The following is a 27,804-nucleotide window of genomic DNA, read 5'->3' as shown; positions in this document are numbered from 1 at the left end:
CAGAAACCAGTTGTTGGAAAATTTGTTGCATACCGACTTCGGGCACTTTTATATAATTATAAACATGGCATCAAAATGTTGAAAATCGGATTTCCCCCTAGCTGATCAGTGTCTGCAGCCGGCTCTGATCGTAGTGTAATGAAACAGGCAGGGAGAGTGAGCTCGTCTGTGGTAGCGGTGAACCCTCAACCTTCTGGCCCATAGCCCTGCGTGGAATCGACTGTGCCACAAAAGCATACAGAAGTGGCAAAGTTGATATCCACGTTTATAAACACAGGGTCGCTACGGTTATTGTTATTCGTTGTTAATTCTAGGGTGTTCAATTTATTTTATGACACCTTTAGTTGGACTAGCCCCTCCCCACCAGTAAATTTCGATCTGTCCCTAATACAAGTTTCATGTGCAGTTGTTCCCAGTATTGTGTGTTACCAATGGAGGGCGCCAGTGGTCTGTGTATCTTTCGTTTCAGTAGAATGAAGAAGATACAGTAGCCTGGATGAGGCAGTGATTTAGGACTACTAAGGATAAATATCTAGCTTCTGTGAATTTTGAAGTGACATAAATAACGATAGTTTCCACCTCTTAAATATCATGTTGACTATAAGCCCAAAAGACACAAACTAAGTTACATTCCAAGAGAGGCTGAGTTTAACTAATCCATGAAATTATTTATTACATTACATTTACATTTACATTTTAGTCATTTAGCAGACGCTCTTATCCAGAGCGACTTACAGGAGCAAATTACCTCACTGAGGACTTAATTTGAATGTTAATTCAAATGACACATCCTGCAAAGGAATTTACTGCAAATAATAGACCACTCACAACACTACCACACTAGGTGGGTATCAGATATTTCTTAGTCTAAATGGGTAAGACTGTTGAGAAAGCACTTTGTAAGACAATTGTGTTTGGGGCAGCTGATCTACAGTATTTAATTATGAATTTATTTCTAGATTTCTGGACATTCATTGGCCGCTTTGGAGAGCATTAAATCTGCGATGCATTGTGGGTAAATCAGTACTAACTGACTGATCTACAAATAATAATGAGTAGTTAGGTGATTTGTAGATCAGTCAGCTGGCAGTTTCCAACTGCAATGCAGTCGATGTGGCACAAGCCCATTCACTCTTCAGTCCCAGACGTCTTCTTCTGAGAGAGGACCAGATCCTTTACTTCGCTGGTCAGGGAGACCAGCTCCTTCCGGATGGCCTCTGCCTCATCCCCCTCCTCTGGGTTCTCTCCCTCCCCCTGCTCCTGCTTTTTCCCCTGGCTCTGGCTCACCAGCTGCTTAACCACCAGACCCTGGTAGCCCGTCAGCAGCCTGTGCTGCTCCTGGAACACAACAACCACACCCATCCAAAAGCTTCAGTATGATGTCATCTTAAAAACGGTGTCAATTGTAAACAGGTCACAATGTAAGTGTTGCAGAAAAAGATCACCATAGGTCCCCCATAGAGCTAATCGAAAACATCCCAATAACATAAAAGGTTGCAAACATACACCATTCTAACTATTACTGGTATAATAACACTAGGAATTTAGTGTAATGTATTATCAATGAGAACCAAGGAGAAAGGGGGCAGTACCTCAGAGACGCGGCCCACCAGAGTCCCTATGATCTGGGGGACACAGCGTCCGGGGGCGTGCAGCATGCAGTGGGTGCTGGCCTGGAAGAGCAGCACACTGGTCAGGTGGAGAATCAAGGCTGGGTCCTCCGTCTCCTTCAGCTGCTCTATCAGAGCCTGCCGGTGCAGGAACAGGGCCTGTCTATAGGAACCAGAACACACACACTGCCCAGTCAGCCAAGAATGTGTAGCACCTCAGACAATGACCCAGGTCCATAGTTATTATAGACAGGTAAATGCTTTGACTTAATTGGTTGCTTTAACCTTTCTCTTTTCTTGTCTCCTTTCTTCAGCATGAATCCACACACCTCAACTGCTGTTTCTATATTGGTTAAAAAATCTTCAATCGTCTGAAAAGAAACAAATATCAATAGTGTCAGAAAAGCTCCATGCATATGATACATATGAGAGAGCAATCTCAAAGTACATTTCTTTGTTTATAACAACAATGATAATGTAGTAACCCTCCAACTGAATGAACATAACTTACTTTTCCATTCAGACTGTTGTGCACTTTCATAAGAGGCCCTTTGGTTTCCTCTGGAAACATTCCTAACATCTTCACTCTGACCTAAAGGGGGATACATTGACAGACATTGTGACATTTGGGAATGTGCAGTACATGGATGAAGCCTCACTAAAGTACTTGACCAACAGCACTGAACAGGCTTGGAATGACAAGCTGAGAGGAGAGCTAACCTCGTTGGTGATAGAGCTGGGATTCTCTGCTGACATCATGAGTTCAGCTGCCATGAAATTCACCAGGATATTGGTGATGTCCGTGCACACCGTCTTCAGGACGTACTTGGCAATGTGGACCTGGGTCTCATCTGTGGGCTCAAATAAGGATTGATCAGTTGATGTTTATGCTGCATTAATAGGTTTTACGTTCAATGAGGATCACCTGTACTTCTGTAGGAGGTAAATTAAAGCTATTTACCAGAGAAGAGCTTGGTCCCTTTCTCAAAGAGCCTGATGTTGTTGTACAGGTTGGAGAGCTCCTCCTGGAAGTCCTTCACACTTCTCTTCTTGGTCACACCGGTCGTGGAGCTAGTGGAGGACATGAACACAGTCCGAACCACCTCCTGGTAGGTCTTAGTCAATGGCCTGCAGACAGAGCAAGAGTCTTGCATGTTAAAACTGACGCATTGATGCACAGTATTTATTTTGTTGGTTGAGTAAAGGGGTTAATACATTGTGCTTGAAAGTGATTGTGACTAATCGTGATCGTGACAGGAATCCCTACCTTACTAAATGCTCCGCCAACTCAGAGAGGATTTCTTCGGGGCAGTCACACACTCTCTCTTCTAGAACAGCGGTGATCTCCTCCAGGCCCATGAAGGGGACTTCAGTCTGTTTGTTACGATCTGCAAAAGAGTGAAAGAAAAATATAATTGGCCTTAAATGGGGGTATTACAGTTCCCTTGGTCTTACACTAACAGGCTTAATCACCCAGGGGAGCAATCTCTTCCAACAACTGTTAAGATCTCATTACAGAGAACTACCTCACCGAACAAACAATGTAATACTGTACCTGAATTGACATACAGTGAGGGAAAAAAGTATTTGATCCCCTGCTGATTTTGTACGTTTGCCCACTGACAAAGAAATGATGAGTCTATAATTTTAATGATAGGTTTATTTGAACAGTGAGAGACAGAATAACAACAAAAAAATCCAGAAAAACGCACGTCAAATATTGTATAAATTGATTTGCATTTTAATGAGGGAAATACGTATTTGACCCCCTCTCAATCAGAAAGATTTCTGGCTCCCAGATGTCTTTTATACAGGTAACGAGCTGAGATTAGGAGCACACTCTTAAAAGGGAGTGCTCCTAATCTCAGATTGTTACCTGTTTAAAAGACACTTGTTCGCAGTAGCAATCAATCAATCAGATTCCAAACTCTCCACCCTGGCCAAGACCAAAGAGCTCTCCAAGGATGTCAGGGACAAGACTGTAGACCTACACAAGGCTGGAATGGGCTACAAGACCATCGCCAAGCAGCTTGGTGAGAAGGTGACAACAGTTGGTGCGATTATTCGCAAATGGAAGAAACACAAAATAACTGTCAATCTCCCTCGGCCTGGGGCTCCATGCAAGATCTCACCTCGTGGAGTTGCAATGATCATGAGAACGGTGAGGAATCAGGCCAGAACTACACAGGAGGATCTTGTCAATGATCTCAAGGCAGCTGGGACCATAGTCAACAAGAAAACAATTGGTAACACACTACGCCGTGAAGGACTGAAATCCTGCAGCGCCCGCAAGGTCCCCCTGCTCAAGAAAGCACATATACATGCCCGTCTGAAGTTTGCCAATGAACATCTGAATGATTCAGAGGAGAACTGGGTGAAAGTGTTGTGGTCAGATGAGACCAAAATGGAGCTCTTTGGCATCAACTCAACTCGCCGTGTTTGGAGGAGGAGGAATGCTGCCTATGACCCCAAGAACACCATCCCCACCGTCAAACATGGAGGTGGAAACATTATGCTTTAGGGGTGTTTTTCTGCTAAGGGCACAGGACAACTTCACCGCATCAAAGGGACGATGGACGGGGCCATGTACTGTCAAATCTTGGGTGAGAACCTCCTTCCCTCAGCCAGGGCATTGAAAATGGGTCGTGGATGGGTATTCCAGCATGACAATGACCCAAAACACACGGCCAAGGCAACAAAGGAGTGGCTCAAGAAGAAGCACATTAAGGTCCTGGAGTGGCCTAGCCAGTCTCCAGACCTTAATCCCATAGAAAATCTGTGGAGGGAGCTGAAGGTTCGAGTTGCCAAACGTCAGCCTCGAAACCTTAATGACTTGGAGAAGATCTGCAAAGAGGAGTGTGACAAAATCCCTCCTGAGATGTGTGCAAACCTGGTGGCCAACTACAAGAAACATCTGACCTCTGTGATTGCCAACAAGGGTTTTGCCACCAAGTACTAAGTCATGTTTTGCAGAGGGGTCAAATACTTATTTCCCTCATTAAAATGCAAATCAAATTCTAACATTTTTGACATGCGTTTTTCTGGATTTCTTTGTTGTTATTCTGTCTCTCACTGTTCAAATAAACCTACCATTAAAATTATAGACTGATCATTTCTTTGTCAGTGGGCAAACGTACAAAATCAGCAGGGGATCAAATACTTTTTTCACTTCACTGTAGGGTTTTATTGTGCAAACCCACAATAACGTTAGCCTGTGATCCAAACTGGAGCCGTGCTACATAGTGAATTCAGTGTGGAACCCAGGCAACATAATGACTGTAGTCATACTTTGTGGGGTGACTGCTGTCTCCTCGTCACTGTCATCGTCCCTCTTGCCCTTCCTCTTGGTTTTGCGTATCCTGACCTCTCTGGCGTTGCATCCTCCACCACCTCCTTTACTGCCGCTGCCCTCTAGGAAGCAAAACAATAACCAATTAATGAACACTCTCCGCGGGGTCTGCAGAAAGCAGATGTTTCCGGTTTTAAGGGATGTAGTATTTTTAACCTAACGTCCATTTCTCCTGAAAAACGGATGTGGGGACGCCGCACAGGCGTATTTTGACACCTGCTACGTTAGGTTAATTAATGAATGATGAGGAACTGACCAGGGGTCAAATCTCTCCAACTACCGAGCAGAAAATACCTAGCCTTAGAAGAGGTTACCATGTCTAGTTGATAACAGATAGACTAACAGATAGGCCTGGCCTGTACTACCTGTAGTCCTTCTCCTCCTCTCTGCCTCCCTCTTCTCCTTTTTGGAGGGGGCTATATTTTCTGTCATCATAGCGCCTTGCTTGAGATCGTCTTCAGTTATCAGGAAAACAGGGTTGTTCTTGGCTTCCTGAAAGAGAACAGCATGGAATTGATGAAGTGGAAAGGAGACACAGCTATACACTGAGTGTACAACACATTAAGAACATCTTCCTAATATTGAGTTGCACCCCCACCCCCTTTTGCCCTCAGAAAAGCCTCAATTCGTCAGGGCATGGACTCTACAAGGTGTCGAAAGCGTTCCACAGGGATGCTGGCCCATGTTGATCCCAATGATTCTCACAGTTGTGTCAAGTTGGCTGGATGTCCTTTGGGTGGTGGACCATTCTTGATACACACGGGAAACTGTTGCAGGTCTTGACACAAACCGACGCACCTGGCACCTACTATCATACCCTGTTCAAAGGCAAATAAATATTTTGTCTTGCCCATTCACCATCTGAATGGCACACATACACAATCCATGTCTCAATTGTCTCAAGGCTTAAAAATCCTTCTTTATCCTGTCTCCTCCCCTTCATCTACACTGATTGAAGTGGATTTAACAGGTGACATCAATAAGGGATCATAGCTTTCACCTGGATTCACCTGGTCAGTCTGTCATGGAAAGAGCAGGTGTTCTTAATGCTTTGTACATTCAGTTTATATCCATCTCAAAAGACAATGACAATCACAGTTTTGGGCCATCAGGTAACTTCATGACCGGTGTGATTTACCTTCTGAGCTTTATGCTGCATGGTCTCCTCAAAAAGACAGAGACAGTTGCTGATGAACTTCTCGCTGACCACCACGGTGTCTCCCAGGACCCTGGCAGTCGACTGCACGTTGGTCGTTCTCATGGCCTCGTTGATTATGATGCCAACGTCCTCCATGGACAGACAGCTGGGCAGAATGGGCTACATGTCAAAAGCAGGGGAACACATGGCACACTTTAAGTGACTCAAGAAAATGAGATGATTTTATATACAGTACCAGTCAAACGTTTGGACACACCTACTCATTCCAGGGTTTGTCTTTATTTTTACTATTTTCTACATTGTAGAATAATAGTGAAGACATCAAAACTATGAAATAACACATATGGAATCATGTAGAAACCAATTAAATGTTAAACAAATCAAATATATTCTATATTTGAGATTCTTCAAAGTAGCTACCCTTTGCCTTGATGACAGCGTTGCACACTCTTGGCATTGTCTCAACCAGCTTCATGAGGTAGTCACCTGGAATGCATTTCAATTAACAGGTGTGCCTTGTTAAAAGTTAATTTGTGGAATTTATTTCCTTCTTAATGCGTTTGAGCCAATCAGTTATGTTGTGACAAGGTATGGGGGGTATACAGAAGATAGCCCTATTTGGTAAAAGACCAAGTCCATATTATGGCAAGAACAGCTCAAATAAGCAAAGAGAAACGACAGCCCATCATTACTTTAGACATGAAGGTCAGTCAATTCGGAAAATGTCAAGAACTTTGAAAGTTTCTTCAAGTGCAGTCGCAAAAGCCATCAAGCGCTATGATGAAACTGGCTCTCATGAGGACCGCCACAGGAATGGAAGATCCAGAGTGCACAGGATCACCCGACCTCAACCCAATTGAGATGGTTTGGGATGAGTTGGACCGCAGAGTGAAGGAAAAGCAGCCAACGAGTGCTCAGCATATGTGGGAACTCCTTCAAGACTGTTGGAAAAGCATTCCAGGTGAAGCTGGTTGAGAGAATGCCAAGAGTGTGCAAAGCTGTCATCAAGACAAAGGGTGGCTATTTTGAAGAATCTGAAATATAAAATATATTTGGATTTGTTTAACACTTTTTTGGTTACTACATGATTCCATATGTGTTATTTCATAGTTTTGATGTCTTCACTATTATTCTACAAAGACAAACCCTGGAATGAGTAGGTGTGTCCAAACCTTTGACTGGTACTGTATATATACGCACTGTATACTTTAAATGTGACGCAAGCTAGTTACTGAGCAAAATCAACATATTATGCTATAAAGATTTTTTTTTTTTTGGCAGAAAACGATTCATAAAGCAGGTTTGTATGGACCTGTACATCGGACCATGTGGCAGAGTTGACAGCCTCCTCCACAGAAGCCTCCACCTGGTCTACCAGGGTCTGGCCTACACAGGCTGCCCTAAGGAACAGCAGCTTGCTGGACTTGAAACGCTTCTTGATGTAGCTCACTGGGTCAGGGATGCCAAGTCTGATCAAGGAATCAAACTCTGTGTGGGGGGAACAGAGGAAATATCAGGTTTTAGGCAGAATTCCAGTATGGAAATTATGAAAAAGAAATATTGCAACCAATAATCTTAGTATATCCCATAAATAATTTAAGGTGGGAGTACCTAAGTAGCCGTTCTGCTTGAGGAATGAGTCCACCCAGGCATTCTGTGTTTTGGAGTAGATGTCAGGGATGTAGACAGCTTTGTCCTGCCGGCCCCCCACCACAGTGCCTTTCAGACGGCCAGTATTCACCAGCTCCTCCAAAACAGCTGGGGAACAATGGCCCAAAAGTTAGTTGAACGATAGCATGACATACAACTGAATTTGTTTGATTAGGCCTACTCAAAACATTCTTTGTACTGTATATGAACACACAGATCAAATCACTATACACCCAAAACACACATGGTACAGTGCTGACAATATTCTAACTGTTTGGTCTGAATATTAACACAACAGAAGGAATAGCTACTTACAGTAGAGAAGATGTTCCTGAAAACCATAGATGCCAATCACGTTACCGACTGGTGTTGGCCTACACAAGGAATCAAAGGAATTAAGTATTAGGAGCAGGGCGAAAAAAACGAAGATAGTGTTGGTTAAAAACGCAAGACAAGAAGGGATCGGTATGGAACATACCAAGTCACTGCACTGAAAAGCCCACGGATGCGAGCTCTGTGGCGAGAGACAAATGCAGGGGTGAATAAGACTCCCCTGTTGTACTCATCCATCTGGCCTTGGATGACTTTCCCAAGGCGCTTCGACAGCTCCTATGAGACACAGCACAGCACACAATCAGACAAAGTGGATAACATTTAAATGTACATTTACATTTTAGTCCTTTAGCAGACACTCCAGAGCGACTTACAGTTAGTGAGTGCATACATTTTCAAACGCCATGCTCTACCAACTGAGCTACACAGGACCATTTCAGATAAGAACTGTGTGTACAGGTCCATACATGCACCTCAAGCTTTAACTCAAGCTGTCAAAAGCCTACTGATATCAAAGGATACACATGATTAATTGCAGATATTTTCTGTCAGTATCACCTCAAATATGAAACAGAGGGGATGGTATTGACAAGAAGACAGAGGGGGCTCTAAACTCATGGTTAGTGCTATGCGGTATCCTTGCGATGTCCCTACCCTAAACACTAACCATTTTGAATTTCAACATAAATGGGGTGACGTCAGAGTTGGGACGTCCCAAGGACCCCGTTTAGACTGTTCCCTTGTCTCACCTCAGTCAGGAAGTCCCCTGGAAGGTCATAGTTTTTACATAGTTCTGGGATGTTCACCAAGCCTGCCTCTTGTAGTTTATCATTCACCTCCTCAGAAACTCGATTCAGGTAGTTTCTTGAAGACAAAGGGAAATCAGAACAAATCTGATAGCCCAGTAGTTGACAGTACTACAATGAAAAATATGTAATGTGAAAAGTTCTACTTACTCATCGATAAGCTGCCCCAGCACCAGTTGAACGCTTTTATCAGATCTTGCTATGTCATTTGCTCTGGCCTCAACATGGACCCAATCAACGTTGATAATCTGTAAACAATAATAAAAAACCATTATTGTCAGAAACACTTAACTACAGCGCTACACACTAGGAAGATGAATTAGTAGTACTGCAGAGTGACACACCTTCTGTAGGTCCACAATGTTGACACGACCTTTGGAAAGCAGAAACACAAGATTAAAAAATATACAGTGGGGAGAACAAGTATTTGATACACTGCCGATTTTGCAGGTTTTCCTACTTACAAAGCATGTAGAGGTCTGTAATTTTTATCATAGGTACACTTCAACTGTGAGAGACGGAATCTAAAACAAAAATCCAGAAAATCACATTGTATGATTTTTAAGTAATTAATTTGCATTTTATTGCATGACATAAGTATTTGATCACCTACCAACCAGTAAGAATTCCGGCTCTCACAGACCTGTTAGTTTTTCTTTAAGAAGCCCTCCTGTTCTCCACTCATTACTTGTATTAACTGCACCTGTTTGAACTCGTTACCTGTATAAAAGACACCTGTCCACACACTCAATCAAACAGACTCCAACCTCTCCACAATGGCCAAGACCAAAGAGCTGTGTAAGGACATCAGGGATAATATTGTATACCTGCACAAGGCTGGGATGGGCTACAGGACAATAGGCAAGCAGCTTGGTGAGAAGGCAACAACTGTTGGCGCAATTATTCGAAAATGGAAGAAGTTCAAGATGACGGTCAATCACCCTCGGTCTGGGGCTCCATGCAAGATCTCACCTCGTGGGGCATCAATGATCATGAGGAAGGTGAGGGATCAGCCCAGAACTACACGGCAGGACCTGGTCAATGACCTGAAGAGAGCTGGTACCACAGTCTCAAAGAAAACCATTAGTAACACACTACGCTGTCATGGATTAAAATCCTGCAGCGCACGCAAGGTACCCCTGCTCAAGCCAGAGCATGTCCAGGCCCGTCTGAAGTTTGCCAATGACCATCTGGATGATCCAGAGGAGGAATGGGAGAAGGTCATGTGGTCTGATGAGACAAAAATTGAGCTTTTTGGTCTAAACTCCACTCGCCGTGTTTGGAGGAAAAAGAAGGATGAGTACAACCCCAAGAACACCATCCCAACCGTGAAGCATGGAGGTGGAAACATCATTCTTTGGGGATGCTTTTCTGCAAAGGGGACAGGACGACTGCACCGTATTGAGGGGAGGATGGATGGGGCCATGTATCGCGAGATCTTGGCCAACAACCTCCTTCCCTCAGTAAGAGCATTGAAGATGGGTCGTGGCTGGGTCTTCCAGCATGACAACGACCCGAAACACACAGCCAGGGCAACTAAGGAGTGGCTCCGTAAGAAGCATCTCAAGGTCCTGGAGTGGCCTAGCCAGTCTCCAGACCTGAACCCAATAGAAAATCTTTGGAGGGAGCTGAAAGTCCGTATTGCCCAGCGACAGCCCCGAAACCTGAAGGATCTGGAGAAGGTCTGTATGGAGGAGTGGGCCAAAATCCCTGCTGCAGTGTGTGCAAACCTGGTCAAGACCTACAGGAAACGTATGATCTCTGTAATTGCAAACAAAGGTTTCTGTACCAAATATTAAGTTCTGCTTTTCTGATGTATCAAATACTTATGTCATGCAATAAAATGCAAATTAATTACTTAAAAATCATACAATGTGATTTTCTGGATTTTTGTTTTAGATTCCGTCTCTCACAGTTGAAGTGTACCTATGATAAAAATTACAGACCTCTACATGCTTTGTAAGTAGGAAACCTGCAAAATCGGCAGTGTATCAAATACTTGTTCTCCCCACTGTATATATAACCATAATCATTTAGTATAATATATGCCATTTAACAGATGCTTTTATCCAAAGCGACTTAGTCATGTGTCGTACATTTTACGTATGGGTCGTCCTGGTAAAAGAACCCACTACCCCGGCGTTGCAAGCACCATGCTCTACCAACTAACTGAACTACAGAGGACCATCTTTTCCATAACCTTTTGCCCATGTCAATAAATGTAGGTGTATGTTAAACCTTGAACATCTATGCAACCATGATCTGAGATGAATGAGTGCAAAACTTTTTTCTTTGATGACAAAGGTAATGGAATCAGAAGAACGTTGTCTAGCCAACTGACCTCCATGGACGTAGAGCTCGTCCCGTATCTCCCTACTGATTTGGGACGGGGTGATGTACTCCTTGCCATCAAGTGTGTGTACCACATCCAACTTCTTCTCTTCAACCAGCTTGGCAACGATTTCAATGCAGTTCCTCTCCGACAACCTGGGAAGGATTTACAGTAGAAGAGGCATTTAGACACAAAGATCCTATAATTTAGTTCTATATGTAATTCTATGCATTTAGTAAGAGGCATTTGAGTCCCCTGGTATATGTCCCGGGATTCATCCGATAGCATTGAAGAGTTTACCACAACAGTCACGGGCTTCATCAATAAGTGCATAGAGGATGGCGTCCCCACAGTGACTATACGAACGTATCCAAAACAAAAACCATGGATTACAGGCAAAATCCGTGCTGAGCTAAAGGCTAGAGTTACCGCTTACAAGGAACGGGACACTGACATGGACGCATACAAGAAAGCACGCTACGACCTCCGACGAGACATCAAATATGCAAAAAGACAATATAGGAGGAAGGTGGAATCCTATTATACCGGCTCCGACGCTCATACGTGGCAAGGCTTGCAGATGATAACGGATTACATAGGGAAACCCAGCCATGAGTTGCCCAGCGATGCAGAACTCCCAAACAAGCAAATGCCTTTCATGCTTGTTTTTCCGGATGACTGTGTGATCTCGCTCTCCGTGGCCGATGTGAGCAACCCTTTAAACAGGTTAACAATCACAAGGCGGAATACCAGGGCGCATTCTCAAAGCATGCGCAGACCAGCTGGCACGTGTCTTCAAGGATATTTTAGATCTCTCCTTGTACCAGTCTGTAATCCCAACATGATTCAAGCTGACCACCATTGTCCCTGTTCCCAAGAGCTCCAAGGTAACCAGCCCAAATGACTATCGCCCTGTAGCACTCACAACTGTAATTATGGAGTGCTTTGAAAGGCTGGTCATGACACACATCAACACCATCATCCCAGACACCCTAGACCCACTCCAATTCGCATACCGCCCCAACAGATCCACAGATTATGAAATCTCAATTGCACTTCACACCACCCTCTCCCACCTGGACAAGAGGGGAAATAACTATGTGAGAATGCTGTTCATAGACTACAGCTTAGCGTTCAATACCATAGTCCCCTTCAAGCTCATCACCAAGCTAGGGACCCTGGGACTGAACCCCTCCCTCTGCAACTGGATCCTGGACTTCCTGACGAGCCGGCCCCAGTTGTGAGGGTAGGCAACAACGCCTCCGCCACGCTGAACCTCAGCACGGGGGCCCCTTAGGGGTGTGTGCTTAGTCCCCTCCTGTACTCCCTGTAGTGGAGCGGATTGAGAGGGCTGTAGTGGAGCGGATCGAGAGCTTCAAGTTCCTTGGCATCCACATCACTAAGGACTTAACATGGTCCACACACACCTACACAGTCGTGAAGAGGGCACGGCAGCGCCTCTTCCCCATCAGGAAGCTACAAAGATTTGGCATGGGCCCTCAGATCTCAAAAAGTTATACTGCTGCACCATCGAGAGAGCATCTTGACAGGCTGCATCACCGCTTGGTATGGCAAATGCACTGCCCTCGACCAAAAAGCGATACAGAGATTGCTGCGGACAGCCCAGTACATAATTGGGGCCCGAGCTCCCTGCCATCCAGGACCTCTATATCAGGCGGTGTCAGAGAAAGGCCCGATAAATTGCCAAAGACTCCAGACACCCAAGCCATAGACTATTCACTCTGCTCCCGTCCGGCAAACGGTACCGGAGCATTGGCTCTCGGACCAATAGGCTCCGAGACAGCTTCTACCCCCAATCCATTAGACTGCTAAATAAGTCAATTAATGGTACCCGAACTATCTGCACAACTGACCTTATATTGCACTGACCCTACGCACACTCACTATACTATACAGTGCATTTGGAAAGTATTCAGACCCCTTGATTTTTTCCACGTTACGTTACAGCCTTATTCTAAAATGGAATACATAGTTTTTTCCCCCTCATCAATCTACACACCATACCCTTTACTCAGTACTTTGTTGAAGGACCTTTGGCAGCGATTACAGCCTCAAGTCTTCTTGGGTATGATGCTACAAGCTTGGCACACCTGTATTTGGGGAGTCTCAGATTCTTCTCTGCAGATCTTCTCAAGCTCTGTCAGGTTGGATGGGGATCTCTCTGTCCTTTGCTCCATTCATATTTCCCTTGATCCTGGCTAGTCTCCCTGCCTCTGAAAAACATCCCCAGAGCATGATGCGGAACTCTGGAGCTCTGTCAGAATGACCATCGGGTTCTTGGTCACCTTCTCCCCCGATTGCTCAGTTTGGCCGGGCGGCCAGCTCTAGGAAGATTCTTGGTGGTTCCAAACTTCTTCCATTTAAGAATGATGGAGGCTACTGTATTCTTGGGGACCTTCAATGCTGCAGAAATGTTTTGGTACCCTTCCCCAGATCTGTGCCTCGACACAATCCTGTCTTGGAGCTCAACGGACAATTCCTTTGACCTCAAGGCTTAGTTTTTGCTCTGACATGCACTGTCAACTGTGGGACCTTATATAGACAGGTGTGTGCCTTTCCAAATCAAGTTTTAGAACACCTACTCATTCAAGGTTTTTCTTTATTTATACTATTTTCGCAATTGTAACTACATCAAAACTACGAAATAACACATATGGAATCATGTAGAAACCAATAAAGAGTTAAACAAATCAAAATATATTTTATATTTGAGATTCTTCAAATTGCCACCCTTTGCTTAAATAAATAAAATACATTTGCAAACATTTCTAAAAACCTGTTTTCACTTTGTCATTATGGGATATTGTGTGTAGATTGATGAGAGAAAAAACAATTTAACCCATTTTAGAATAAGGCTGTAATGTAACAAAATGTGGAAAAAGTCAAGGGATCTGAATACTCACTCACACCCACTACATTGACATACCCACACACACACACAACAACAACACAAATACTTTTACACTCATCATTTTCTGCTACTCTGTTCTTTATATTACTGTTATCTATACTGATGCCTATTCACTTTACCCTGCCTTCATGTACATACTGTATCTACCTGAAATACCTCGTAACTCTGCACATTGATATGGTACTGGTACTCCCTGTATTGCTCCATTCTTGTGTATTTTATTGTATTCCTCATGTTACCATTTTATTTTTAAACTCTGCATCGTTGGGAAGGACTTGTATGTAAGCATTTCACGGTAAAGTTTACACCAGTTGTATTCGGCGCATGTGACAAATACAATTTGATTTTAACAGAGTATGTCAATGGCTAGTTTTAGCAGCTGTTTCCTAAAAAAGGCCAGGGGTTATGTTACATTACCTAACATACTCTAGTTAGCAGCTAGGGAATACAATATTAGTCCAGCTAAAAACTTCTGCAGGAAGCCCGTAGGCACAGTTTATTTAAAAATATTGTATTTATTTATTTGTCATACAAAAAAAATGCACGTAGGCACAGATAGCTAGTTAACGTTAGCTGTCCTACTAACGATAGCTGTCCTGCTGGTTCAGCCCACCACACAACGTTAGTTTCAGCTAGCCAACTCGGACTATAACGCTAGTTCTATGACTACACAGACATAAACAGTCAACAAAGTCATGTATCTATCTAGCTAACTTACTAGCTACATCTGACTATAAAGTTCAGAGAAGCTAGCTAACGACTCGAGTATCGTTAGCTAACGTTAGCTGTTTTGCAATCGCCCGCTGGCATTAGCTACCTCTGCACTGTGTCAGCAAACTGTGCTCTCTGGAAATCCGCTGCCAGACGTCTGATTTCTTCCCAGGCGGCTGCCATCGTATTTGTTGGCTTCCAAAACTATTCAACTACAGCTTTGCATGAGCGATAATCTTCAACTCTATGGCTATATTTATTGCTACTAGCTAAACCATGTTGCGCAAAGTACAGTAACGTTAGCTAGTAGTATAGTGAGTGATCTACACGTCAACATAACGGTAACGTAGAACGGAAAGCCCGAGAGTCCAAAAAGCACCAGAATTTTTCCACCCTTTTTTCCCGCAACCCCTCCTCATTCCTCCTGTGTGACGTCACATAATTAAATTCATCATCATCATCATCTGGCAGCTGCACAGCACATCTTTGGGAAAACATCGAACAAACACGCCTTATTATACAGTCAACAAAAAACACAATTCAAGTTTGTACAATGTCACCTATTCACACATTTTATTAGCCTGTTATTATTATAATAGCCTAATTTCATAAAAACTGCTTGAGAGCAAGAAATGCAAGCTAGCTACAAATGGTTTGAGTATCCATTGTTGTAAATTACTCACTGGAAATCAGTCTACAAACAAATTAGCTTATTGAAAAATATGAAAATGTATGATTTCATCCTAATATGCAATGCTGTAGTTTACAGAAGAGATTACAAGGAGGGAAATTCTGCAGCAAAACATGTTGGCAGTCTCCTTACATACATTATACTCCAAAATGATGAGTCCTGGTTATCACACAAGATATCAGGCTATGTTTCATGAGCTACCATAACATTGGTTGAACCACAACATTGCAGAAGAAAATGAGCTATCAACCCCAAAACCAAGTGTCAAGATTATTACAAACGTTATATTCCTTGTGTCTTTTAATGTAATCACAGGCACGACATGTGTGTTCAGCCCAGAAATGGGACCTCTTTACATTGAAATGTCTGCGCCAGTCAAAATACTGCAGATACATTTCTTCATTTGAATGTAACAGTGTGAGTTGGTGAGCTAGCTCTTTTGGGGAGAGGAAATCATCCACATGTATAAAGGCATCTCCAGGCACAAAGTTCTCATAGTTCTGCCTTGGTGGCCCAAGAGCAATTGGCACAGATCCAGCAGCTAGTGGGTTGTACAGCTTTTCAGTGATGTAATCTTTGTGAATTGAGTTCTCAAATGACAGAATTTACAACTGGATATTGTGTTCAGGAAGTCTTGATCACTGATGTGTTCTCTGAAGGCATTTCCATAGGTGTGTATATCGATGTGTTTGACCAATTCATTGTAGTACCTCGCCCTGGCATGGTCAGGGTTCCAGTTGCTCACAATCCAGCAGACCAATTTAGTTTTAATTGGCAATAAGAAAGGTTCCCCCTCCTCTTGGCTGAATACAACTGACCCATAAGGCACTTCAATATCTGCATCTTGCCTATAATTCAAAGTCAAATTGAGAATATTTTCAAGACCTGGCTTTTTATAAGTGTGGGACGGGGACTCTAGATTCATCCACACCCATTTTTGGAAAGGTGGGCGCTGCTGCAATGGTGGTAGATTTGATAAATCACTTTTTATGTCTCTATGATGGATGATGACCCCACTTGACTTATTGTATAGGTCTCGGTCAAATGTTAAAAAACAGCCATCAATATTGAACAGGGTGCTGCATGTGTCCAAATCATAGGAGTGACCAAAAGGCCACAGCCATAATAGAACTATGGTCTTATTATTAACCTCCTTTGTAATATCTTCAAGATGTTCTTCCTTCTGAATTGGTAATGTTGATGATTCAATGGGTCTTGCAAGCCAGTTACTTGGTGGTTTAAAAAACATGAGTAAAACAGTCACAAAACAGCCTATTGCACTGATGCCAATTACAAGTAGGCGCAGAAAGCTGTACAAAGTTGCCATTGCCATTTTTGTCCTGTGAAATAAAATAAAAACACAAAATCATGTCATAAGTTTGTTTCAAAACAATGTTGATGACATTGCACTATCTAGAACCTAAAAGGGTTCTTCGGCTGTCCCCATAGGAGAACCATTTGAAAAATAATTTTTGGTTCAAGGTAGAACCCTTTTGGTTCCAGGTAGAACCCTGTTGGGTTATATGTAGGACCCTTTTTTCCACAAAGGGTTATATATGGAACCAAAAAGGGTTATCCTATGGGGAATGCCAAAGGACCCTTTTTTCTTATAGTGTGGTTCAATAATGTAACAATGCAGTAAATGTATTGGTTTGGCTCAGTGTGTATATTTTCTCAGGTGATTATGGATTGTTTACCTTATAGCATTTTATATCACAAAAATCTGACACTATCTAATCACAGATGTCCAACATAGGAACATGTCTACATATTTTAGCTTACATGGCAAGATCACAATCAATGCATAGGCTAAAATGATCAAATAGCCTAAGTAGCTTATAGGCTGATCATGATTGAATAATAACCTATAAACCAACTAATTTCATACATGACTAACGAATGGGAACATAGAATGGTTAGAGAAACTCAGAGGATAATCAAATCATATAGGCTGCTGATTCACTATACAGTACTACTGTTGCTTTTACGTTTGAAAAGGCAATTTACAAAACTTGAGCATCCCGTTCATTCAGCATCTGTTGATCGCATTTGACGAGGAACGCGCACTGTGAATTAGGCTACACGTTTGATGTTGACCAATCGTGCATAACGATGTGCAAACGAAACCATGCTTTTTTTTTTCATATCAAAGATGGTGGATAAATACTGTAATGACCTGACTAGATCATAAAAGAACAACTGTTCAGACAGAGGATTGAGTTTACGAATGGACGGTTTATTAAACCAACTTTACACAGGCTACTGTTTGGCCGTAGCCCACGCCAAATAAATGAAAGATAACCCACAAGCCAATCGTGACCTTCTCTTGTGAAGCCCAGACGTAAAGAGAGAGAACAAAGGCTAAACCTGGTCTTAACTTCCAATGCTCCATCCCCCTGCCCAACCCCCCTCCACGCCACTCCGCCAACCGCCAGGATGCCCGGCATTAGAACATTCCAGGCATTCCCGTGATTGGCAGATAGCAGGTTGATTGACATGTCGGACCCCGCGAACACTGGGTACTGGTAGGTACAACACAACCATCTACTAGCCTAACACATAACACACAGCTGTCTGTGCGGGTCGCTACAATACGTTAGTTTACTCGGGCTGTTTACCATTCAAAGAAATTGTCAAGGTTCCTGTCTGTGTAAGTGGGCGTTTCCTCTCTTAAACGAGCATGCTTTTCCCGCGTGAGCTGGTTCCTCCATAATATCTGGCACGCTCATGCGAGATAGGGAATGGTTGGCTCTGGTCTACTTATTGTCAGCTCCTACTCGCACTACATGCCCCGCCCTGAGCAAATTTGTTTAGCCAGTGAGATAGAAATAGGCCTACTTTAAGAAAACGGTGTAAATTTGACCTAGAAGCCACGCCTACGAGTCAGTTCACAGCGGAGGTGAGCAGAGAGCAGGTTGACGAAACAAAAAGACAAACACTTCTAAATTAATGACATGATTAAGCTACCAGACTCTGGCGTTCGTTCTTTTACATGAACTATCATCGCATTTGCGTACTAGAATAGAGTAGTACAGTATTTCTAGGATTTAGGCACATGAGGCAAAACAAATTGTAGGGTGCGGAAACAAATGGCCATTTTATACATGTATTTCATGCAATTCTACATATAGTCCTAAAAAAAAAACTTCCCCAGTGACATCGACTCACCCAATGATGAAAATATTGAATAGCGGTGATGCATGGCCGATGCACTCGTGCCAATAGTCGTGTCAAATCAAATCAAATTGTATTGGTCACATACACATATTTTGCAGATGTTATTGCGGGTGTATCGAGATGCTTGCGTTCCTAGCTCCAACAGTGCAGTAGTATGTAACAATTCACAACAATACACACACATCTAAAAGTAAAATAATGGAATTAAGAAATATATAAATATTAGGATGAGCAATGACGGAGTGGTATTGACTAAAATACAGTAGAATATAATACAGTATATACATATGAGATGAGTAAAGCAGTATGTAAACATTATTAAAGTGACTAGTGTTCCAATATCATAACCTTAGACAAATGTGTTGCCATTACACATTATCATTATTTTCTATTTAGAATAGAGACAAACTTGCACAAAACATATTTTAGAGGTGTTTGAAGTCAACCTGTGGGAGAGAACCGGCCATTGCTGCCCCTTTCTGGTACTGTAAAAAAAAATATATATATTTATTGATATTATAGGAGAATATGCTGTATTGGGCCATTAGTGGTTGCTTTTTGTTCTGTGGCCCACCTAAAGCCTTTTTACATTTCTTGACCAACTAAAATGAATGAAACTATGTTTTTCTGTTGATGCAATCCAGTCTGAATATAACCCAATAGGAATATGCTGCGAGTGCATCTTGCTAGTGGGTCCAGATCCATGGTTTGGGAAACACTGGCCTGGGCCCGTATCCACAAAGCGTCTCAGAGTAGGAGTGCTGATTTAGGATCAGGTCCCCATCTGTCCATATAGTCTTATTCATTATGATCTAAAAGGCGAAACGGATCCTAGATCGGCTTTCATACTCTGAGAGGCTTTGTGGATACGGGCCCTGGTCTATAGACTCTCCCGTCTAGCTCTATAAAGACTTCAAATTAATGAACTGCTGTGAGATTTTACCCGGTTTTAGATGAACTTGTAGTTTCCTAGTACAGACACTGGAGGGCAGTAAAATACAAGTAATGTTTTATCATTGATGTCTGCAGATGGCGTGAGGTAGCATGAAACCAGTCACAGCACTGTTATGGAATTCCCAAGATTAAGATCTGAATAGGAAGCCACTATAATAAGTCTCAGTTGTCTGGACAGGTATGTCTCAGACTCACAGACATTCTTATAAGCTGTTTTTACCCATTAAATAGTGTCACTGTGTTGGGAACCAATTATTGTCTTATTTTATGTAATGGTTAGGGACCAATAGTTTTATTTTCTGCAAAATCCCCCTTGTAGATAAGCATGGCTTTGTCATTTGAGAGGATTTCAGTGGAATGGGAAAGCAGTGCTCTATATAGCAGCAGCATGAAAATGCCTCTGTCCTTGTAGCCACTCTTTTCTCTCTCTCTCTCTCTCTCTCTCTCTCTCTCTCTCTCTCTCTCTCTCTCTCTCTCTCTCTCTCTCTCTCTCTCTCTCTCTCGCTCTCTCGCTCTCTCGCTCTCTCGCTCTCTCGCTCTCGCTCTCTCTCTCAACCTGTGGGCCCTGCTGTGCCCAGTGTCAGGCAGTTCCATCCTCAGACAGCGCTATTTCATTTTCAATGGAATTTTTTTCAATGTTCCTCTTCAAAATGGACTCTATTGGAGCCTACAGAGAGATCGGATAACTCTTAAGTACTCATATGTAGGCTCGACTGTGCAGATACTTTACATATAGGATTTACAAAAGCAAAGTGCATGGTCTTTTCTCCCATCACAGAATGGAGCTCTGTTTGCATTACACAAACAACTAGTGCACCTCCCCTGCATTTTATCTAAATCGTCAACACACATTACTGTAGCAACAAGTGAAGGGTGCAGGCTAAAGTGATCAATTTAGATAGGGGCTGCAGGTGACTATTTCTTCTTTGTGTAAGACCAGACTCTCATATGTTCAGAATAAAATAGGACTGACTTTAGAGGAAAACAGGGAAACCATTCCGTCGTTTAATACCGTTTTTTTTTTTTATGTCAATGAGTACACATAGTATTATTGCTTTGTTTATTTTGTGGGAGAATGCTACAACCTTCTGCAATGTAATATGCCATCTGTATGGAGATGCATTTCTTTTTTGCATTTTCAGCAGGAGAGCATAATTCTCTATTTAGTTCACACAGTATGATCCTATTCCAGCAAATGTGAGATATCACATTTTCTCTGCCTTAAAAATCAAATTTAATAGAATTCCAAAAATAGAAATGCGTTTGACCTTATGTGGCACTGAGCACCTACAGGTTGTGGTGAATTGGACTACAATTAGAAGTGCACTCATTCAAGTTGGGCTCATCCTGCACCCGTATAGCATACACTTCACTAGTGTACCATAGCAACAGTCTGGATGACTGGGAACAATTTGCCCCACTTCCCAGAATGCAGTTAGTTGCCTGTTATAAGTCATATTCTACATGTGCTATATGTTGATTGTAATGACAGGATACAGTTGAAGGACAGACTAGCCTACGTGCTGCACACACTTTCACATGAAGAAAGCAGAAAATGCGGTCGAGAATGTTCTTTGAGATTTTTTGTCAACCTTCTGTTGTGTGTCAGGACCAGCAAAGTGGTTTGTCAATGATCAAATGCATCAAATCACCTCTAAAGCTGTGAGTCTGAATGTTTAATAAACATGTTTGATAAGCCGCCCCCCGCACCGAAGGAGGGACAAGAGTTCTCCAATCTAATTCTAAACTTCAAAGGCATCCTCTCCTCTCTTATGTAATAGCTTCCCCTTTAAAAACATTAGGTCAAGTTACCTCAGCAATTTAGAAATGATGAGACTGCCTCTTTGAAATGTAATGATGTTTAGCAGCATGAGTAAACCAATTGCAGACAGTCCTTTTCTATTACTTCAAACAATATTAGTATTGTCACTAATAGTTATTCTAAATGCATATATTGCTTTGTTGATGCAGCAGAACAAGCGAAATACATGTTTGTTGTCTGTAATTGTAAAACACTTGTAACTATGGTCGGAATTCAATTGTAACACATTATACACAGGCAAAAAATTACATGGTGACGGACAGTGGTGTCTGAGCTGTAGGGAATGGGTCTTTCATGGGACAGGGCGCAAGCTATGGCCAAAGATGGACTCTGATTGTATAAGTTTGTTCCAGCCGTGTGTCCCACCCGGGACAAAGAAGACTAAGTGAGTAAGTAACATTATACTCTTCAGCAATACGGTTTGGTAACATTTTATTTGGATAGTCCACCTGTAGATGCTCTACAGACTATCTACAGTAACATTTCAACTAACTATCTACCAACCCTAACCCTAGACCTAAACTTAAGTCTTACTCTAACCCTTATTCTAAACCTAACCCTAAACTTAGCAAGCAGTGGCTTATCAACAGATAGTTTGTTGATAGTATGACCATCTGTAGAGCGTCTACAGATGGACTATCCAAATAAAGTGTGACCTACGGTTTTAACCAGGTTGTTGCCATGACATATCAGAGGTGTCATCAGGTTGTCACCTGTGTTATGGTCTGATGACCAGGGCCCATTCATATCCACTAGGACTGAGACAGGGGTTGCAGAGAAAGGTGATTCCGCAAATCCACACAACCTTTCAAAGGTGTTGACAACCCTGGTGGTGATCTTCTTCCGATTCCTTGAAAGGAAAAGAGTGAAAGTGTTCCTATGACTGCTCTGTTGTAGGTAGTGAAATGTAGGAGGAAGATAAGTTATTCAGGACAAGCAACCATTTATTGCAGTAAAACCTCCCACAGAGAAGGAGCTTTCGAATCATTATGCAAAGAAATTGGGGTCACTAACGCTACCACTTGCTTACTGTGGGAAAAGTTACTATGCAATGTCTTAATTTGTCTGCTTTCTTGTGTAACACCAGAAACATGTTTCACAGCTCTGTTTAGAATTGTAGCATGCTGTTGAGACTATTTTCCCAATATGGCAAAAGCAATGAGCCCATTTGTTCAATTATTAGTTCAACACTTTTGGATTGACTATGGCGTATTTCTTTTCTGGAGTATTGGGTGTGTGAAAATTTGGTAGCACTTTTATCTAAGCATAAGAGTCTCATGTGTAGGACTCTTGTGTAGTCTAGTCTCCCTGCTGTCCCCATCAGGTAGGAAAAGGGAACAATGCTGATGTGCTTACTTGACAACAGATATAATAGAAAATCCTGAAAGGCTTTGTAAATAGCAATTCTGCCTGTCCAAACTATCATTTGTAACAAGACACATCTCCTAGCCTGTTAGGTGTTAAGCAGAGAAGGAAATGAAACATGATAAAGACAGGAAAAGAACAGAGTACTGATGGTGTGAGAGCACAATACAGACCTTCACAGTGATGTCTCTCTGGGATGCTCTCTTAGATTGAACACTGCTTTATCATCCTATGGGTAGTATTCATGCAGGCCTGAATGCATGTTGATGCATGTTGGAAATCATTACATGTCTTTGCTGTCTGAGTGAATGCAGAACTCCTTGTTGTCTGAGTGAATGCAGATCATTATTGCATGTTCTGGTAATGAAAAATGATTAACATGAATTTCTTGTTAACATCTAGCTTAACAAGTATGACAGTGTAGACCTGTTTTATTCAGTATACCTCTTAATCCAGCTTTGACTAGCATGTAAATGCCCCACTAATGATAGATCTAACAAGCTATTAAAATTCAGACATTTCAGTTTCATTTCTGTAAAAGTGAATTCCTCTTGATTGAAACGCGTCTTACTAATTATGCAGAAGCCAACTGGACATTGTGTATGATGACTGTTCAGCTGGCAACATGAAGGGTAGAACTGGGGGGAGGGGGGAGGGGGGGGTGGGGGAATCTTCATCTGTCCAAGTCTCCTGCAGTAGTTGGAAAGGTTTGTGTCGTGTACACAGCAGCCAGTCTCATGCAGTAGTTGGAGAGGTTTAGGGTGTGTACTCAGCAGCCAACACTCCTTTCAGGGGTATATAGTCAACTACACCAGCAGTCTCTATTGAAGCCAACACGTTCAGTGAGGGTGGGTAGACATTTTTATTTATATATATATTTTTATCTCCTGGGTGAACTACCTATCTATCATGCAGCAGAAGTGCTGGGTGAATTCACAAAGGGATTGTATTGCCCACAGCAGGGACCTTGGTTTGGCGCTTATCTTTTCATTACCTGACAGGAGAAAAAGCCCCATGGTCCCAAATATCACCCTGGTATCACCCCTCAACAAACATTCCATCCTCTTGGGGACAGCTGGTGTACAGCAAGTGGCGAGGTGGAGCCTCATCTGACAGTGTATAGCTTAGCACTGTGATGCTCACCTGTGATCTGCCCTCATCCAATCACAGGGGTGGAAATGCATTTGTGAAAGGGGGCCATACTAAAGGGTCATAATAACCTGAAGATGGCATGGCGGTCACCTACCTGCTGGGATCTGACTGATGCACATGTCCTTATATGAATGTCATGACAGTGTCCTGCTCTCACCCATGCATTCACAATGTGTTCATATTGACTATGTTGTGTGGGTATTTGTGATTTATAAATATCAGAAAACATAACTTGAAAGAAAGTGTAGGTCTGTAGTTAGTGCAACTTTTCTGTAATTCTTGTCAGTATCTTAATTTTCAGCCGGAACAGGACCTTGTCCATGTTCTTGTGGCATCCTGGACTTGGTGCTGGTAACATTGGCTGTCTGTCTGTCTCTCAGCATGTCATTATCATTCCTGAGGGCTCAGCTGGGAGATCCCCTTGACTGGCCATCTGGATACCTAGGAACATTTTCTGTCCACATCCACTAGATTGACACATATCCTTATTTTGCCTCAGCCGAAACCTGGTTATACGGAGCTGTACATGTCCTTGGTTTCACTGCGCACAGATTTGTATTTAAATAAAACAGGAGTCGCTGCCAAAAATAGGTTTTTGGTGAAAGGGTGTATGAAATGGATGCTTTGTAAGTGGCTGACTGCCAGTCAGAAAGTGTAACTGAAGTATTGGTTTTGTCATTGAAGTTAGTCAACATCCAAAAGGAGAGGAGGATTCTAAAACATTTCTGAATTTATAGTCTGATAGAGGTTTGGCACATCTACACTAGAATAGATAGTCTGAAATAGCACCCGATGGATTAATTCTGACCTTGTGTTTAGCTTTGTCACTAATTCAATGATAAACATCTAAATAGGAATTAGATGAAAAGATGAGGAATTAAACTATTATGTTCGTGACATGGTGAAAGTACAATTCAATAACAAGGAGGCAGAAAGGTAAGGTTAGGTTATTTACTCCATGGTGCAGGCAATGAACATGAACGCCATGTCGGCAGGTGACTGTGAACTTCCACACCTATGGGGTGCGCACACTACACTGTATATGGGAGTGTCTGTGCACGCTCCTTAACGTAAACACCACCCAACAAACTCTCATGGTCTCACGTTAGAATTAGACATACAGCCATGTTCCTCAAACATAAAATTTCTAAGTTGTTCCAAAAGTGTTTAAGGTTAAGTTTAGTCATTAACTCCACATTTTTAAGGTTAGGGTTAAGTTTAGGCATTAACTCTGAATGCTTAAGGTAAGGGTTAAGGTTTGGGATAGGCTTAAACCAAAAATCTCAGAAACAACTTTCTATCACTGGATTCAAACATGCAAACTTTAGCACCAGAGGCAGATGCTTACACACATCTGCCATCCCTGTCCACAACACCCCAGCAACACCAAAACCTACTTGAAGGTAACAGCGCTCACTGTTGCCCCTAGTGGCCGGTTTCAACGTCATCTCCAAACATTCTTTAGATATGGATGGAGGTCGAATACTGACGTATATCTCGGGTGACCTGGCTGCATCACCACTATACCCAATACACAACATACAGTGCCTTCAGAAAATATTCAGACCCCTTGACTTTTTCCACATTTTGTTACGTTACAGCCTTATTCTAAAATTGATTAAATAAAAACAAATCCTCAGCAATCTACACACAATACCCCATAATGACAAAGCAAAAAAACAAAAACAGAAATACCTTATTTACATAAGTATTCAGACCCTTTGCTATGAGATTCGAAATTGAGCTCAGCTGCATCCTGTTTCCATTGATTTTCCTTGAGATGTTTCTACAACTTGATTGGTGTCCACCTGTGGTAAATTCAATTGATTGGACATGATTTGGAAAGGCACACACCTGTCTATGTAAGGTCCCACAGTTGAAAGTGCATGTCAGAGCAAAAACCAAGCCATGAGGTCGAAGGAATTGTCCGTAGAGCTCCGAGACAGGATTACAGTATGTCGAGGCACAGATCTGGGGATGGTGCCAAAAAATTTCTGCAGCATTGAAGGTCCCCAAGCACACAGTGGCCTCCATCATTCTTAAAATGGAAGAAGTTTGGAACCACCAAGACTCTTCCTAGAGCTGGCCGCCCGGCCAAACTGAGCAATTGGGGGAGAAGGGCCTTGGTCAGGGAGTTGACCAAGAACCCGATGGTCACTCTGACAGAGCTCTAGAGTTCCTCTGTGGAGATGGGAGAATCTTCCAGAAGGATAACAATCTCTGTAGCACTCCACCAATCAGGCCTTTATGGTAGAGTGGCCAGACGGAAGCCACTCCTCAGTAAAAGGCACATGACAGCCTGCTTGGGAGTTTGCCAAAAGGCACCTAAAGACTCTCAGACCATGAGAAACAAGATTATCTGGTCTGATGAAACCAAGATTGAGGAAACCTGGCACCATCGTCTGGAGGAAACCTGGCACCATCCCTACGGTGAAGCATGGTGGTGGCAGCATCATGCTTTGCGGATGTATATCAGCGGCAGGGATTGGGAGACTAGTCAGGATCGAGGCAAAGATGAACAGAGCAAAGTACAGAGAGATCCTTGATGAAAACCTGCTCCAGAGTGCTCAGGACCTCAGACTGGGGTGAAGGTTCTACTTCCAACAGGACAACGACCCTAAGCACACAGCCAAGACAATGCAAGAGTGGCTTCGGGACAATCTCTGAATGTCCTTGAGTGGCCCAGACAGGGGCCGGATTTGAAACCGATCGAACATCTCTGGAGAGAACTGAAAATAGCTATGCAGCAATGCTCCCCATCCAACCTGACAGAGCTTGAGAGGATCTGCAGAGAAGAATTGGAGAAATGTTAAATTTTAGTCATTTAGCAGACGCTCTTATCCAGAGCGACTTACAGTTAGTGAGTGCATACAATTTTCATACTGGCCACCCGTGGGAATTGAACCCACAACCCTGGCGTTGCAAACACCATGCTCTACCAACTGAGCTACACGGGGCGTGTGCCAAGCTTGTAGCGTCATACCCAAGAAGATTCAATGCTGTAATCGCTGCAAAAGGTGCTTCAACAAAGTACTGAGTAAAGGGTCTGAATACTTATGTAAATGTGATATTTCATTTTTGTAAAATATTTAAATTAGCAGAAATTTAATAGAAACTGTTTTTGCTTTGTCATTATGGGGTATTGTGTGTAGATTGATGAGCAAAAAAACAAATGTAATCAATTTTAGAATAAGGCTGTAACGTAGTCAAGGGGACTGAATAGTTTCCAAAGGCACTGTAAACAGGGTCAAATTTGACTGTGGAATCAAATATATGTATTAGTCCCAGAGGTGATCTCAAATTGTAACAGTCATTTCTGCTCTCTTTTATGATATAGCTAGGCTATGTATACTTAGGTGGCTACAATGTACATACAGTTTAGACATGCACACACACACACACACACACACACACGCAAACACACACACACAAATGTAGAGGTTACTGGATATGGTGAATGTGAATCATTTGCATTCTGGTGTTAAATGAACTCTGACACAGAATTAATAGAAAACCATTTTCGTCTAGATTACAATTTCTCCCTCTGATGGGGACTGCATTAAAGCCTGTAGTCACCACCCCTCCTGCATTAAAGCCTGTAGTCACCTCCCCTCCTGCATTAAAGCCTGTAGTCACCACCCCTCCTGCATTAAAGCCTGTAGTCACCGCCCCTCCTGCATTAAAGCCTGTAGTCACCGCCCTCCTGCATTAAAGCCTGTAGTCACCGCCCCTCCTCCATTAAAGCCTGTAGTCACCGCCCC

The 27,804-nt window shown here is 42.6% G+C and overlaps 1 protein-coding gene and 1 pseudogene across 2 annotated transcripts; both read right to left on the bottom strand.

The window, feature by feature from the left end:
• Positions 1 to 653: 653 nt before the first annotated feature.
• On the bottom strand, positions 654 to 15,318 carry LOC311108779 (E3 UFM1-protein ligase 1-like). Its single transcript, XM_084151523.1, has 19 exons — positions 14,989 to 15,318; positions 11,249 to 11,394; positions 9,252 to 9,280; positions 9,058 to 9,155; positions 8,851 to 8,965; positions 8,247 to 8,377; positions 8,084 to 8,142; positions 7,730 to 7,876; positions 7,431 to 7,606; positions 6,098 to 6,277; positions 5,325 to 5,451; positions 4,899 to 5,021; positions 2,878 to 2,998; positions 2,572 to 2,738; positions 2,331 to 2,461; positions 2,122 to 2,202; positions 1,896 to 1,981; positions 1,593 to 1,773; positions 654 to 1,338 (listed from the first exon to the last, which is right to left on the bottom strand). The coding sequence occupies exons 1-19, from the start codon at positions 15,063 to 15,065 to the stop codon at positions 1,129 to 1,131; spliced, it is 2,385 nt and encodes a 794-aa protein (XP_084007649.1). The 5' UTR covers positions 15,066 to 15,318; the 3' UTR covers positions 654 to 1,128.
• A 500-nt stretch (positions 15,319 to 15,818) lies between these two features.
• On the bottom strand, positions 15,819 to 16,906 carry LOC311108303 (4-galactosyl-N-acetylglucosaminide 3-alpha-L-fucosyltransferase 9-like; annotated as a pseudogene). The gene has a single exon. The product of its transcript is annotated as a 4-galactosyl-N-acetylglucosaminide 3-alpha-L-fucosyltransferase 9-like (transcript).
• Between the last annotated feature and the right edge of the window lie 10,898 nt (positions 16,907 to 27,804).

Source organism: Coregonus lavaretus (genome assembly GCF_964263955.1).
Source record: "Coregonus lavaretus genome assembly, chromosome: 33".
Taxonomy (NCBI): Eukaryota; Metazoa; Chordata; class Actinopteri; order Salmoniformes; family Salmonidae; genus Coregonus; species Coregonus lavaretus.
Note: the sequence above shows the minus strand (reverse complement) of the source record. Positions and strands in the feature narration are given on the sequence as shown.